This window comes from Pelodiscus sinensis, chromosome 12 (genome assembly GCF_049634645.1).
Source record: "Pelodiscus sinensis isolate JC-2024 chromosome 12, ASM4963464v1, whole genome shotgun sequence".
NCBI classification, from domain to species: Eukaryota; Metazoa; Chordata; order Testudines; family Trionychidae; genus Pelodiscus; species Pelodiscus sinensis.
Genome location: NC_134722.1, coordinates 11,760,525 through 11,777,863, shown reverse-complemented (window position 1 = coordinate 11,777,863; position 17,339 = coordinate 11,760,525). Strand labels below are relative to the sequence as shown.

General features: G+C 40.4%; 1 protein-coding gene across 1 annotated transcript in view; it reads left to right on the top strand.

The window, feature by feature from the left end:
- Window positions 1-17,339, top strand: part of CDYL2 (chromodomain Y like 2) — a 109,606-nt gene that overhangs the window by 70,378 nt on the left and 21,889 nt on the right. Inside the window, exon 3 of the mRNA XM_075940014.1 lies at window positions 11,395-11,612. Within this exon, the coding sequence (XP_075796129.1) occupies window positions 11,395-11,612 (218 nt within the window). The remainder of the gene's footprint in view (window positions 1-11,394; window positions 11,613-17,339) is intronic.

The window sequence follows — 17,339 nt, the reverse complement described above, 5'->3', positions numbered from 1 at the left end:
GGCTCCACCTAAACCAGGGTGGAACCAGACTGCTGGCACTAAACATTAAAAAGGCCATAGAGCAGTTTTTAAACTAAGAGATGGGGGGAAACCGATTCCTGCGGAGATGCACATAAATCGGATGGAGACTTCTCTTAGAGGAGAATCCGCTGATAGAGATTCTCAAAGCTGTAGTCAGAAAGAGAGGAGCGGAGAGGACAAACCATGGGCCAGAGCAGACAAACAACCGCATATAAATTAATCCAATGCATCAGGGAAGGGCAGACAAATAAACAGTGGCAAATTTTTAAAGTGCTTCTACACAAATGCTAGGAGTCTGATTAATGAGATTGGTGAACTAGAGTACCTCATATTAAAGGAGGAGATTGACGTAATAGGCATCACTGAAACCTGGTGGAATGAGGAAAATCTGTGGGACACAATCATACCGGGATATAAAATATATCGGAGGAATAGAGCAGGCCGGGTGGGTGGCGGAGTGGCACTGTATGTGAAAGATAACGTAGAATCAATTGAAATAAAAATATAAATGAATCAACATGTTCAATAGAATCGCTATGGATAGTAATTCCATGCTCCAATAATAAGAAATTAGCAGTAGGGATATATTATCGACCACCTGACCAGGACAGCAATACTGACATTGAAATGCTGAAGGAGATTAGAGAGGCTACCAAGATAAAGAACTCTATAATAATGGGGGATTTTAATTATCCCCACACTGACTGGATACATGTCACCTCAGGAAGAGAAGCAGAGATACAATTTCTCAATGGCTTAAATGACTGATTCTTGGAGCAGCTGGTACAGGAACCCACAAGAGGAGAGGTAATTCTCGATTTAGTCCTGAGTGGAGCACAGGATCAGGTCCAGGATATAACCGTTACAGGACCGTTTGGGAATAGCGACCATAATATAACAACATTTAACATTCCTGTGGTGGGAAGAACACCTCAGCAGTCCAGAACTCTGGCATTTAATTTCAAAAAGGGGAATTACACAAAAATGAGGAGGTTAGTTAGACAGAAATTAAAAGGCACAGTGACTAGAGCCAAATCCCTGCAAACTGCATGGAAACTTTTTAAAGACACCATAATAGAGGCCCAACTTAAATGTATATCCCAAATTAAAAAACATAGCAAGAGACCTAAAAGAGAGTCACCGTGGCTTAACCACCATATAAAAGAAGCAGTGAGGGATGAAAAGGCATCTTTTAAGAAGTGGAAGTCCAATCCTAGTGCAATAAATAGGAAGGAACATAAACACTGTCAAATCAAGTGTAAAAATGTAATAAGAAAAGCCAAAAAAGATTTTGAGGAACAGCTAGCCAAAAACTCAAAAAGAAATAACAAAATGTTTTTTAAGTACATTAGAAGCAGGAAGCCTGCTAAAAAAAAACAACTTGTGGGTCCCCTAGATGATCGAGAGATAAAAGGAGCAATCAAGGACGATAAAGTCATTGCAGAGAAACTAAATGATTTCTTTGCTTCAGTCTTCATGGCTGAGGACGTTAGGGAGATTCCCAAATCTGCACCATCCTTTGTGGGTGATGAATCTGAGGAACTGTCCCGGATTGTAGTGTCATTAGAGGAGGTTTTGGAACAAATAGATAAACTTAATGTCAACAAATCTCTGGGACCGGATGACATTCATCCAAGAGTTCTAAAAGAACTCAAATGGAAAATTGCTGAACTATTATCTGTGGTTTGTAACCTATCCTTTAAATCAGCTTCCGTACCTAATGACTGGAAGGTAGCTAACATAACACCAATATTTAAAAAGGGCTCTAGAGGTGATCCTGGCAATTACAGACCAGTAAGTCTAACTTCAGTACCGGGCAAATTAGCTGAAACAATAGTAAAGAATAAAATTGTGAGGCACGCAGAAGAACATAATTTGTTGGACAAAAGTCAACATGGTTTCTGTAAAGGGAAATCATGTCTTACTAATCTATTAGTTCAAACTAGTGTGGCTAATGTAGTCATTCAAACTTGCAAATGAAGCCTGGGATTTAAATATCCCGGGCTTTATTTGCATGTTCCCAGACGCCGCCATTTTTAAATGCCCAGTAATTCGAACTACCTGCCCGCGGCTACACGCGGCACGGGCTAGGTAGTTCAAATTAAAGTTCCTAATTCAAACTACCGTTACTCCTCATTGCAGGAGGTGCCTGGGAACATGCAAATAAAGTCCGGGATATTTAAATCCCAGCCTTCATTTGCAAGTTCGAATGACTACATTAGCCACCCTAGTTTAAATTAGGGTGGCTAGTGTAGACATACCCTTAGAGTTCTTTGAAGGGGTTAACAAACATGCAGACAAGGGGGATCCAGTAGATATAGTATACTTAGATTTTCAGAAAGCCTTTGACAAGGTCCCGCACCAAAGGCTCTTGTGTAAATTACATTGCCATGGGATAAGAGGGAAGGTCCTTTCATGGATTAAGAACTGGTTAATAGACTGGAAACAAAGGGTAGGAATAAATGGTAAATTTTCAGAATGGAGAGGGGTAACTAGTGGTACCAAGGGTCAGTCCTGGGACCAATTCTGTTCAACTTATTCATAAATGATCTGGAGAAAGGGGTAAGCAGTGAGATGGTAAAGTTTGCGGATGATACCAAACTGTTTAGGATAGTGAAGACAGAAGCAGACTGTGAGGGACTCCAAAAAAATCTCACCAAACTGAGTGACTGGGCAACAAAATGGCAAATGAAATTTAATGTGGATAAGTGTAAAGTAATGCACATTGGGAAAAATAAGCCCATCTATACGTACAGTATGATGTGGGCTAATTTGGCTATGACAAATCAGGAAAGAGGTCTTGGAGTTATTGTGGATAGTTCCCTGAAAACTTCCACGCAGTGTGCAGCGGCGGTCAAAAAGGCAAATAGGATGCTAGGAATTATTAAGAAAGGGATAAAAAATAAGACACAGAATATCTTACTGCCCCTGTATAAAACTGTGGTACGCCCATATCTTGAATACTGTGTACAGATGTGGTCTCCTCACCTCAAAAAAGATATTTTGGCCTTGGAAAGGATTCAGAAAAGGGCAACTAAAATGATTAGGGGTTTGGAACGGGTCCCATATGAAGAGACTGGGACTTTTCAGTTTAGAGAAGAGGAGACTGAGAGGGGATATGATAGAGGTATATAAAATCATGAGTGATGTGGAGAGGGCAAATAAAGAAAAGTTATTTATTAGTTCCCATAATAGAAGAACTAGAGGACACCAAATGAAGTTAATGGGTAGCAGGTTTAAAACTAATAAAAGAAAGTACTTCTTCACACCGCGTGTAGTCAACCTGTGGAACTCCTTGCCAAAGGAGTCTGTGAAGGCTAGGATTATAACAGAGTTTAAAGAGAAGCTAGATAATTTCGTGGAGGTTAGGTCCATAAAAGGCTATTAGCCAGGGGATAGAAATGCTGTCCCTGGCCTCTGTTTGTCAGAGACTGGAGAAGGATGGCAGGAGACAAATCGCTTGATCATTGTCTTTGGTCCACCCTCTCTGGGGCACCTGGTGTTGGCCACTGTCAGCAGACAGGCTACTGGGCTAGATGGACCTTTTGTCTGACACAGTACAGCCATTCTTATGTTCTTATGTAAATCAGTGTTGTAATCAAGTTGATCCCAGGATATTAGAGATACAAGGTAGATGAGGAAATATCTTTTATTGGCCCAACTTCTGAAGTGTGAGAGAAGCTTTTTGCTTACAGAGCTCTTTTCCAGGCCTGGGAAAGATACCCAGTGTCATAGCTAAATACAAGAGGGAACAGATTGTTTAGCATAAGTAGTTAACACATTTTAAGGGACCATTGCAGGTGAAGTGGCCTATTAACACCCCTCCCGTCAATGGGGTGTCAAAGGAGAAGAGAGCAGGGGAAGTACAGGCAGTCCCCGGGTTACCTACAAGATAGGGACTGTAGGTTTGTTCTTAAGTTGAATCTGTATGTAAGTCGGAACTGGCGTCCAGATTCAGACACTGCTGAAACTGACCGCCAGTTCTGACTTACATACAGAATCAACTTAAGAACCCCAGACGTCCCCAAGTCAGCTGCTGCTGAAACTGATCAGCAGCTGATTCCAGGAAGCCCGGGGCAGAGCAACTCTGCCTGGGGCTTCCTGTAGTCAGCGCTGGTCAGTTTCAGCAGAAGCTGACTTGGGGACGCCTGGGGCAGAGCAGCTGGGGTGCTACTGGACCAACCCAGCAGCACCCCATCTGCTCTGCCCCAGACGTCCTGATTCAGCCGCTGCTGAAACTGACCAGCAGCGGCTGAATCAGGACCTGGGGCAGAGCAGCTGGGGTGCTGCCGGGTTGGTCCAGTAGTGCCCACGGGCGCTGCAGGACCAATCGGCAGCGCCCCAGCTGCTCTGCCCCAGAGTCCAAAACAAAAGCCTGGTCTGCTGGGGGGGGGGGAGCACACTAGCTGCGCCCCCCCCCCAGCAGACCAGGGACACGGGGAGCAGAGCCGCAGCGGCAGCGGGGTGCCGCGCCTCTGAGGCTTTGCTCTGGCAAAGCCTCTGAGGCGCGGGACCCCCCGCGGCTGCGGCTTCAGTCAGGGTGCCTGTGGTCTGCTGGGGACCGTCCCCAGCAGACCACAGGCACCGGGTCTCATGCGGCAGCAGCGGGGGTTCCCGCGCTTCTGAGGCTTTGCTCTGGCAAAGCCTCAGAAGCGCAGGAACCCGCCCGCTGCTGCCGCTTGGGTCCCGGTGCCTGTGGTCTGCTGGGGACGGTCCCCAGCAGACCACAGGCACCGGCACCCAAGTGGCAGCAGCAGCGGTTCCCGCGCTTCCGAGGCTTTGCTCTGGCAAAGCCTCAGAAGCGCGGGAACCCGCCCGGTGCCCCTGGTCTGCTGGAGACGGTCTCCAGCAGACCAGGGGCACCGGAGCAGCTTACGAACGGGGCTTTCTCGCCCCGACTTCCGGGGCGAGAAAGCTCCGTTCGTAAGTGCGGATCCGACAAGTCGGATCCGCGTAAGTCGGGGACTGCCTGTAACTAGGGAGAGAAGGGGTTATGTGGGTGAGACCAGGCAATCACTACACTCTCACACAGGAAAAATGGTAAGACAAAAACATATCACCTGTGGGTGAACAGTTTTTACAAAGCAATCACAACCTGCACACCACCACTTTGAAACAACGAGCTCTTTAAAGTGCTACATAGGCCTGTTTTTTGTTTCAGCTACACCAGCCTAACACAGCTACATTTCTATCACTTCCCAAAGAATGTGAGCTTAAGTTCGTAACTGTGCTAGATGCTTAAAAAAAAATCATGTACTGAGTAGAGACACTGCTCTTTTAAGCCATAAATCCAACCTGTAACCCAATAACAATCCACACATCCCGGCTGCCTTCTTCACCCTTTCCTTCACCCATTTTTTAATGGAGGCCACTTCACCTTGAGTGGCCCCTTGAAATATGTTAAATGATTATGTTAAACCTGGGGGAGGGGGTGTCCACAGGCTAGATTCAGCCCACTGGCTAGATTCAGCCCACCGAGCTGGCTGATCCAGCCCATGGCACACTGCCGCTCCCCCAGCCCCAATCAAGACCTGGGGACAGGGGAGCACTTGAAGTCTTCCCCTCCTGCCAGGCGCGGGTGGCACCAGAGGGAATCACTAGCTGTTCAAAACAGCTGGCAGTTCCCTGTAGGCACCGCTAGCCCTTCGTAGGGTGAGATCAGGGGGCTAGAGACTTTGCATGCTCCCATACTCCCGGGTTAATCAAACCCTAGGGATAGGGGAGCGTGTGAAGTCTTTGTCCCCCACCCCCACCCTGCAGGGGGTGCATGGCACTTAGAGAGAGCTGGCAGTTCACTCTAGGCACTGTGCACTCCTTGCAGGGTGGGGTTGGGTGGGCAAAGACTTCACGCACTCCCCCACCCCAAGGCCCTGATTTGCATGGGGGCGGAGGGGACTGCATGAAGTCTCCTTCCAACGTCAGGGGTGTGGGGCGCCTAGAGGGAGGTGCCAGCTGTTCAAAATAGCTGGCAGCTCTCTCTAGCCACCGGGGGTGGGGGGGGAGAAGGAGGCAAAGACTTCACATGCTTCCCTGCCCCCAGGCTAATGAGGATCTATAGGCAGGGGAGCACGGGAAGTCTCCTGACCCCACTCCTTTTGCCCAAGGTGCTGCCCCTTTTGGGGTGGCCCAGGACCACTTCAGAAATTTGTTAAGTTGCCCCACTTCAAAAATTATTGCCCACCCCATGCTAAACTATCTGTTCCACCTTATTTAGCTGTGACACTCTGAATATGTTTCCCAGACCTGAAAAAGCTCCACTTAAGCTCGAACTCTTGTCTCTTTCTTACAGTAGAAGTTGGTCCAATAAGAGTTATTACCTCTCCTTGTCTCACTTTCTCAGGTCAGCCTGGGTAGAAGAGAGTTGATTTTAGGTATCCCACAGGTGCTTAATTGATTAAATGGATCTAAAACTATTACCGAAAACAAACCTGAGAGTTTAATGCAGCAGAAGTGTCTCTGGGATATTTTCTTTTGTTTTTCTGGAATATTATTGCAAGAAGTGAGTAACAAAACATTGTTAAAGTGTGAGTCGCACCACGTCTTAACTCTCATGCTAGCTAGAGAGGCAATGTGCTGTAGTGCATGGGGTCTCGTAAAAGGTTTCTTATTCCTGGCTCAGCAATTGAACTGCTCTATAACCTTAAACATGTCACTTCTATTTCTTTTCCCACCCTTGTGGGTCTCTTTTTAGACATTGTCTATTAGGAGTTTTGTACAGAATCTAGCATTAGGGTGCCCTCAAGGTATCTAGAGGTTTCAGCTGACAATATAATTTTTCCTCTTGATGACTTTTTCGGACTCTTTCTCCCAATCTTTACATAGCTTTTTCTGCATACCTTCACAAGCTTTATTGCAGATTATTTATAACCCAGTATTTAATTTAAAGACCTAGTTAAATTAAGGACACTTTGTCTCTTGCTCTGTCACAAATAAACTGAGAGCACCAAAAGGCTGAATGAAATTTATCATCTCTGTGTTTAGGCTGGGAAGCCAAGTCCAGAGGTAGCTAAAGCTTCCTCTGTTTCTTTTCGCATCTCCAATTTATTGCACATACATTATTCATTGTTTGGGGGATGGCTAGCTTTACTCTATGTGACAGTCATTTTTCATCTTGACATATTAAGGTGTTAACTGTTACCCAACCATGCACTAACCAGGTGATAATAGGCCCCATTTTGTCCTAGGCTGGGATATTCAATAGGAAGATATTTTATTATAGCTGTGAGGTTCATATTCACTGCCTTGGCCCATCCCAGCATAGATAACTGAATTATGTTTGGTTCCAACAGCTAGAGACAAGTGTCAGCATTCCATGTTGGAATACTAACATTGAGAGATAGGCAACACTGGTCAGCATTTTGATACAGACTTTCATCCCATAGATAATCCATGGTTAGTTATTGGTATTTGTATCAGCTTTAGGCTTCATGCAGAAGCAGCCAGACTGGTGTAGTTGCATTGGTGTAAATCTGAATGAAATCTAAAACAATTATAGGCCCAATGTGTGTCAGCTGACAGAATTTTAACCAAAAGTCTACATGCAATCAACAGTGTCATTTTATGAAAGCATAAATTAGAAAACCTAGGTGTCATTGTTGATTGCATGTAGACCTTGTATTGGTTAAAAGCCTGTCAGTTGACACACACTTTGTGTCTAATGACTCCTGCAAGGTTAACAGCTTCTTTTGTCATATCTTTAACTTCCCCACTTGGTGTACTATTTGAACAAAATGAGATACAACAAATAATGATGATGAACTGATTGATGAGAGGCTTTTTGTTATGCTGGATTTCCCTTAAGAATTAATTCCCCACCCTTCCCTTACCATCTGTACTTAGAACAGCTGTTGCTTATTCCTCAATAGCATGCAGATTACCAATGCATTTAGCCTGAGGCTGCTTACATCTCATGTCCATTCTTGCATCTAATTTCCTAAGTTCTTTAGACTGTATTGCAAACTCTCCTTCCTCTATAGGCTTGCAGATGGACCAAACAATGTAGTGAGCACAGAGCAGAATAAATAGTGCATAAAAGTGGTATTGGAATCTTTGGTTTAAAAAAAAAAAAAAAAAAAAAAGTATTCACAACCCCAATTATTATTTCACATGAACATTTATACAATAAATATTATTTATAAGAATGTTTGTTAAAAAGTGAAAATGATTATTTCCTGTCTAAGTACATGTTTACTTGAAGATTCCTACCAGACATTCATAGATTTAAAGGCCAGAAGGAACAATTATGATCGTCATGTCAGACTTCTTTCCTAACACAGGCCAAGTATTCAATTAGCAATCTTGAAATCACTTTGCTTTCTAGTCTGTTTTTTTTTTTTTTTAACAAAGTTTCATCCTTCACTTAGGAAATAGTACTGTTAGTGAACAGGAGAAATGAAGGAGATTGGTGGCAAACAATGAAATGCTTTCACAATATATTTGCAGAACAATTATGAATGCTGAACAAATCTAAAAAGTTGGTCAGACTCCACTGCTCCGGACACTTCTACCCTGCTTAACATTAATACTCCTACTGACTTCCAGGGAACTCCTCCTCAGTTTAAAGTTAAGCACATGTGTGTTTGGAAGTTAAAGACCTCGGTTTGCAAATAATTCACTAACAGGAAAAAAAAAACTACCAGGCAAGTCATTCCACTCTAGTAATGAGTCAGTATAAACAAGGAAGAAGCCAAAAATGTACAAGTTGCAATTTGTAGAATTTCAAACATTAAATGATAATATGTTGTTAGTTTGGAATTTTCACATTTGAATTCTTATTTAAAACCCCCCTAAAAGGCTTCATAAGTTCTTTCTAAACTAAGGAAAGAATTTAAATTTGTTAACATCTCAATTAATCATTATTTAATAAAACATGTCTGCTACAGTTCTACATGAGAGTGTCTATAATTTAAAGTTTTACTGAATCCCTGAAAAAGTAGATATGTATATATTAAATAAGGTAAAAAAAAAATCAGCTGAATACTATTAGACATTTAATATATTTTAGTACTAAATATAAAAATTGCAGGATATAAGCATAGTTTGCATTACGTGAACATGTGCAGGGTCCTATGTTTGTCGATGCCTAATCATGCATTTGAGTTAGCTACTCAAACATCAAGTATATCGAAATATTAAGACTAAAGGAGAAAGGTGGATGGCTCCTATTAAAGAGTCATTCACTAAAAATTCATCATTACAAGCATCTAACAATGCATTTTAATTGGACAAATACGACCTAAGCTACAACATTTAAATCCATGCCCTAACTTCCGTCCCTCCTCCTGCTTTAAAAAAAACCTCAATTTTTTTTAAGACCTGAACCAAGAGGTTGGGTTGCTTCACTTCAGAGGTAAGAACAAATGATTAAATACAGTACTGGTTTGGATGCAGACTGCTCTCCTCTTTTTCCCTCCTGTATCTTTGGAATAGTTTTTGCCTCTTTCTTTTTTATTTCAATGGCCAATATTTCAAGTGAATTGAACAACTTAAGCTTCAGTTTTTCAATTGTCTTTAAGGACATAAGAATGGTCTGACCCAACATGACCAATGATCTATCCAGCCCAGTAACCTGTTTTCCTTTAACACAGGCCAGTGCCATGGGCATCAGAGAAAGTGAACAGAACAGAGCAGTTGATCAAGTCATCTACCTCTTGTTATCCAATCCCAGCTTCTAGCAGTGAACGGGTTAGGGGCACCAACAGCATGAGGTTGCATCTGACCATTTTGACTAAGCCATAACCAATAGGATTGATCTATCTTCCATGAACTTATGTAATTATTTTATTTACCCATAATTTTTAATGGCAAAAACATTTAAAATGCCTGTAATTGCAGCAGAAGGAGAAACTTTCAGAAAGTATGTTTTTATGATATTTTTATGACTCCATGACAACCTTGGGCCTACTTGTGTATTGTTACTAATGATAACATATTTCCTGAATATTCCATAGGAAATATAAACATGAGCACAGCAAGAGTCACAATTTACTGCATTCAGAAAACTGAATATTTCTCAGTATGTTGTTTGGCTGTGGTGGTTTTTGTTTTTAAAGAGGAAGCATATATTTCTTATAACTGAAGCATATATTTCTTATAACTGATTTGGTGTTTTCCTGTCAGTATGCGTTCTGTTAAGTCCAGCATTAATACCTTTTATGCATAGTCTAAAGTTAAGTGCACAGGTGATTAAGAAGATAGTATTTACCTACTGTTACTACATAGTGGCACATGATATGCCACAGTTATGTCCTAGTTCCGTCTCTTTTGGTAGAGGAGACTTTATTAATGTAGTTACAATAAGACATTAGCATATTTCATTATATATTACTTATTAAGGATTAGCTTAATATTCAAAGAACCTGGCTAAAGATTAGGGCGTGCTGGCTGGAAAACCCTCATCCTCTGAGTATGCTAAAAAATCAACCAAATTTCTAAATGGTTATCTTTTTGGCACTTCCATTGTGTATGTACTTCAAGTGAAAGCTTTATGACAAGGACAGTCCATAATTACTATGCCACAATTCCATAAGAGGAGAAGTCACATTTTCCCCAATAATCTGAAATACATTATATCCTACTTTGAGCATAAGTTCAGGTACCACAGTTGGCTAACAATAGGTAAAATACTATCTTTAATGGCAACCACTGGAATTGTAAGGAAGAGGAGTGTGGTTGTCGAGTCAGCTTAGCTATAAGTTCAGGTACCACAGTTGGCTAACAATAGGTAAAATACTATCTTTAATGGCAACCACTGGAATTGTAAGGAAGAGGAGTGTGGTTGTCGAGTCAGCTTAGCTATAAAAGTTTGCTATGAACTGTTCTCAGAGTCACTGTAGAGATGTACAATCAAGGAACCTATCACTACATTAAAGTTGCCAGCTGCACCTGATAATGGTTTTATAGCTCTGTATATGAGGAACAAGATGTAACTTAGGAAGAAATGATTTAGACTAAGTTATTCATACCCAGCTTTGCCAAAGAAGGCAATAAGAATTTTCCCATAAACTTGAGGGTCACCCCCAAATTCACATAAAAGAGCAGGTGACTGCTGCTTTCATTTTCACTACAGGCACACCTGTTGACATTACCAGTCCCAAAATGTAATGACTGATCTAGATCTAAGTGGCGTTCTCCTCAGATCGTGATAGAGCATTTCATATTGGGTTGCATAGGCTCTACTGCTGTAGTAAAAATGAGCCATCAGGGGACACACTAGATTTTGTGGACCACATTTGGTTGCTGGACATACTTTTGACCACTCTTAAAATAAAATGATCTAGACAAAATGGAATTCAAGTTAAAAAGACTCTGTGCTATTTTATTTGGAGATACAGATATGATCACATGTCCATTTTGATTGTTTGCATTTGAAAGGTTCTTCTATGGCCAACGGAGGCTTGAACATGCACAGCACTGTGAAAAGGAAACTGGATGGGGAGAAAGATTATGTCTTTGATAAGAGACTAAGGTACAGCGTGCGTCAAAATGAAAGTAACTGTCGGTTCAGGGACATTGTGGTCCGGAAGGAAGATGGTTTCACGCACATTCTGCTTTCCAGCCAGACATCAGATAACAATGCACTGACTCCAGAGGTAAGCATGAAGCCATCAAAGCAAAAGACAACAGACCATTTTAATCACTAGGAATGTGGTTAACTCCAAAATTAAGGCTACTCTTAATCTGAATTTTTGAGGGATAGGGTTCCCTACTGAATACCTTTTTAAAGTTTATAGAAATCAAATATTCTACTTTTCCATGCTTGGAATTTTATCCAGATAGCTCTAACTAATCATATGCAATGGAAATTATTTTTTTTAAATAATCACACACACTTCCTCAAATAAAAAATGAAGGAAAGAAAAGATGAGATCACTAATCCCTGCCTGCAGTTAAAGTAGTAGTTGTTCAAATGTTAAAATTACCAGCCCTAGTGGAAATCTGGCATCTCACACAATATGTTTGGTAGTACTGCAAGGGTTTATAAACATATGCAGCTCAAATCACAAGTCTTGGGATCCGAATTCAAAATATTAAGTCATCTTAATCCTCTACATCTTATATTTAATTGTTCATTTGACATTTGTATGTATTACATTCTTTGCAAACCAAGGCCTCAACCCTGCACCCAAACACACAGGGACATAAAGTGGCTCTCTGTAAACAATGCTGTTGATTTCCATTGAGCCAGTAATTTTACAGCTAGGATTTAGGATTATTTTCTATTGTTTACCAAGATTTCTATTATTTAATTAAGAAACATCATTTTGAAATTAATTCCCAATTAGACACAGATAAAACCCTTACCAAGCTCAATAGGCTTTACATTTTACCCTTTTCCCCACAAATGGTTATGCTCCAATGTGGAATGTTCTCTGTCTTTTATACTGGGAAAACTTGAAACACAACGAATAGTCTAGCAGCACCTTAAAGACTAACAAAACGTGTAGATGGTATCATGAGCTTTCGTGGGCACAGCCCACTTCTTCAGATGACCTAAACAGCTGTTCTGATCTCCGGTAACAGTTTCATGCCAGAGTTGGTCAGCTTTTGTAGACTCAAGTCAGAGTAAAGGTCAGCTCTGACATGAAGCTGTTACCAGAGATCAGAACAGCTGTTTAGGTCATCTGAAGAAGTGGGTTGTGCCCACGAAAGCTCATGATACCATCAACACGTTTTGTTAGTCTTTAAGGTGCTGCTAGACTATTCGTTGTTTTTCTAGTTACAGACTAACTTGGCTATCCCGCCGAAACTTTTATACTATGGACATTAACACAAGTTAACACTATTGGTACCATATATTAATGTAATAAAAATTACATTGAATTCATGATTCCAATAGAATCCATCACAGCAATATGAGGCAAACACTTTATGTTTAAGTATGAGCCTGCTGTCCTATTGCTAAATGATTGCTGATTGAGGCAAACTAGAGATTTGCCATGTTAACTCTGAACAGACAGCTTTGCGTTGATGGGATCTCATCCCCATATCACCAAAAAGAGTTCACGTTCATTGAGCCATGTGGCTGGAGCCCAAAGATTTCTAGATAAGCCAAATCTGACTTACTCCTTTGCATTTTTCCACTAACCTAGCAGCTCACCTCTACTAAAGAACCATGCAAACAAATATATTGTGCACTTTCTCTCAGATCTGCAGCACTCATATTCCCAGTGCCAAGATGATATCATTACTGAAACTAGTGCACAAACAAGGAAATAAATAGCCTCTATCTTTCTAAAACTACAGGGCTTGGATGGTCAAGGCTTAGTAATGGGCATGGTGCTTTTCACTCTAGCTTGCCTATTTAAAACCCACCATTTCAGTAGAGACCAAAGGCCATGCAGGATGGAGCAAATCTCTGATCCCTAGCATGGGGTTTCTTTTAGGCAGGCATGAGACAAATTGGCACAGTAATGTGAAGAAATCTGCAATATTCAATGGGTGAACATGAACAAGGGCAGAGTTTTGGGGGCAAGGGGAGTAGCATCCGTGTACTCTGGGATGTGACTTGCTTTTCATCTTATTCCCTGCCTGGACTATCAGGGAGTGAAGGGAAAGTACTTGCATTCCGTGCATGCCTCTCACACCTAGCTGGTGAACTCTCACCCGCCAGGTGTGAGTGGCATGCACAGCATGCCAGTACTTTCCCCTCTCTCCCTGATAGTCCGGGGAACAGGATGAAAAGCAAGCTGCGTCCTGGAGCACACAGCTGCTCCCCTCCCTCAACCCTCCTGAAACCTGCCCTTAACACAGAACTTCAGGCCACAAGGCTGACTGTTTGACACCTTTTACCAGCACTAACCACACACCCACAGAAAAATTATGTTTTGTTAAAAGTTATGTTCATTTCAGACTATTAAAAACATAGGAAATGTTTGCTTAAATCTGCTCAGAGAAGGTCTAGCTGACATGAACAATGGATGTGACATGGATGATATGACAACACTGGAGCTCCTGTGGAGGAAGTATACAAGGCAGCAAGGCCTGTGCAGGACCAAACATCATCTAGATCAGTGTTTCTAAAAGTGTGCCACAAAATCACTTTGAGAAACACGTTAACTGGTTTGTTTATTTACTGGGCTGGGCCACCACTTTCCGTGGCTCGTGGCTCCCCTTGGCTGCAAAGGATTAAATGGAGCCAGTGGAACACACGAGGCTCTGTGGCCGCAGCGCCAGTAAATAAACAAACTGGGGAGGCCAGTTAATGTGTTTCTCAAAGTGATTTCGTGGCACACTTTCAGAAACATTAGTTTAGATCATCCCTGACAGATGTCTATCCAACCTACTCTTAAATTATGTCTAAATGTCTAAAATGTCTAAATGTTTAAAAACTTAAAGATTACATTATAGTGTTTTCTGAAAGCGTTAAAGCAGAACCAAGTAAATATTTGCCTGACAAAATATGTTAACTTAAACTATGGCATGCAATATGTTATTACTACTAGGCTTTTTGATATCAAGAGTAAAGGGAGTTAAGCAAAGTCATAATGGACCATCATAATTCAATGCTAGGAACTACATCACAAGTGTAGTTTATATCGTTGACTTTAGCATCAAACATGCCTATATTCCTTTCTTTTAGTATTTCAGTTACTGAAACTGGCTCAGTGCCATTGTGTTTTTTAAAAAAAGATTCAGATTACTGGCAGAATTATTTCCTTTATCTTCCAAAAGATGATGTTAATTTTTGAAAAATTAACATCAAGAAACAGTGTTTTTTTTCTTTTGCTTTGGTACTTACTTCATTTTTAAAGAGCGTTATGCAGATTTTCAACAAATTCCACCACTGGGTTATTTAACTTCACAGGTCACTTGCTCATTTTCAAGATGTGACTCCAACTCATTTGAAAATCTATTGCCTAAATATATAGAAAATGTGTTACTATTTTTCTAAACTCAACAGCTTTGGGTAATCCAAAGCCTGTTTCAAAACCAGGAATATGTTTTTAAATCCATGGTTTTTATTCTTCCTAGTTAGAATAGCAACACTTTGAGGGATTAATAATTTACTGAGTTAAAAAGCAAAAGAATAGATGAGAAAATATATTCTATACTGCTAGTGGCTTTGGTAAAGACTGTCCAATATACTCCAAATGCATTTTGAATTAGAAACTGAAAGTGTAGGTACACATACGACATGTCAACATTCATTCTTTTATCTATGAAAAAAAATCAGTCCGTGTAGTTATATGAATATATGACATTATTCGTTTACTTGCACTCTTCTTCTCATGAAATGTGTAAGGTACAAGTTGACAGCTATCTATATTATTCTCCTTCTAGTAGACAGTTTGATTCTTAGGGCAGAATTTGATTGAAGCCTGCCGTATCATTCCAGTAGGATGTTTTTATCCCCGTATGATTTATCAAATATCTTTGTTCTGGAAAGGACTCAATGTGGTTACTGGGTGCTGAAGTAATAATAAGTAATAAAAATAAATATATAATTAATGAGGCCATCAAAAGTAATCACTGCAGAATAGTTATAAAAATTAAAAGGATTTAGAATGTTGTGCTCATTATAACATTTTTAGAAAATGTTTCTCTCAAAAAAAAATCAGTAAATGGACTGTTACATTTTCAAATAAATAAATGAGATTTAATTCTATAAATCAATAGAAGTGCCAGGTTTAAAAGAAGTCATTCGTTAGTGAGTTCATGGGTAAATTCCCCTATTAGTGAGTCTTCTTGAATATAAGCAAAGTTTAGAGAGAAGTCTTTAAAAACCAATTTGCAAGAAAGCAGGAAGGAGGGGGAACAATCCAACCAAGCTCTTAGCTAGGAGTCTAATATTTTGGGGCAACTTAAGTACATTTTAAACCTATAGTTTTTAAAAAGGAAATTTTGCCAGACAAACCTCAATGCTAATTTTGTAGGCCTATTAAAAAAAGCCATGTGGAGAAAGCAGTTTTAATAGACTTGGATTTTAGCAAAGCAATAAATGCAAGACTGAGCCATACTTGGGCCAAATTGTCATTTGGCTGATTTACACCAGCTGAGGATCTGGTCTTGCAAATCTTTAAATCATTAATTCAAAGAGGGCGAGGGTGGGAATAACCTCTTCTCAAATTAAAAGTGGTTGAAGGGCCATAAAAAAAAGTTAATGATAAACAGCAGTGTTCTGAATTGGGGGAAGAGATCTACTGAGCCACTGCAGGAATCAGTGCTGGATCAAGGACTGGATGAGAAAATAACCTACATTTTAATGAATTTCACAAAATATTATATTAAGTGGTGGGAAGATGAAAATACCGGAGAGGTCAATGCCAGAGAAATAATACATGGGACCTTACAGAGAGGGTCTGGAAACAGATAGAAAGTAATAGATTATATTATACTGAGTTCAGTGGAGAGTTCTGCCTAAAAAAAAGATGGCCGAGACTGGACCAAAATCATATTCATTTTGGAGTATTGCTATCAAATACTAAGTTGTGTAGCCTGCAAAACAGACTTTGTGTTTGTCCTATATACTTATCAATAACTGTGCTACATCTATTTGTGTATGTTTAAACATATGTAGGAAAACAATTTAGGACACAGACATACTATGAAAAGTGAGGAAAACTATGATGCCAACAGAGACTTAGAAAAGACTGGTAACGAAATGCAAGTTAAAACAAGTTGTGCATCATGGAATAGTAGAAATGCCAATAGAATTCTAGGCTGCAGAGGCATATCACAGAACTGGGGAATTCTGGTAATCCTCATGTACTCTGTTCAGCTTCTGAGCACATCTTTACTAAAGTATTGGCAAATTTAGAGAGGAGCAACTAAAATTATCAGGAGACTAGAAGGATTGACCTATAAATAAGATTTCTGGAGGGTTCCTCCTAATTTGGATGTTTATATTAATATAAATTATGTCCCCACTTGTAGGAGTGAAAATAAGTTTTTTATATTTTTAATTTTTTTCCCTGAAAGTCATAAACGTGGCCTCCTCTGATTCAGCTTGATCCCAGTGATCAGTTCCCACGAGCTTACTGTTAAACATGTCCTTCGGCTTCCTCTACAAACAGTCTTCAGCTCTGAAAAATTAAAGAGAAAGTTGGGAATGGGGGCAGAGGAGTGTTTTATGCATTTAATAAAACTTTTTTTTTTCAAATTGCTTCTGTGTGCTTTTAGAAACGGAGGTTTTGCATTATATATCAAAACATAAATATTTGTTTTAAAGACCACAAAGAGATGGAAGGCAGACCAGTTAAGAGTCTCTGTGTACAAAGATTTAAAAAGGGTAAAAAATAGGGTGACACCCTGGAGAGATCTGCTGGAGATCACCAAATAAGGAAGAGAAGGAGGATAAGGCTTTTCTAGAACAAATA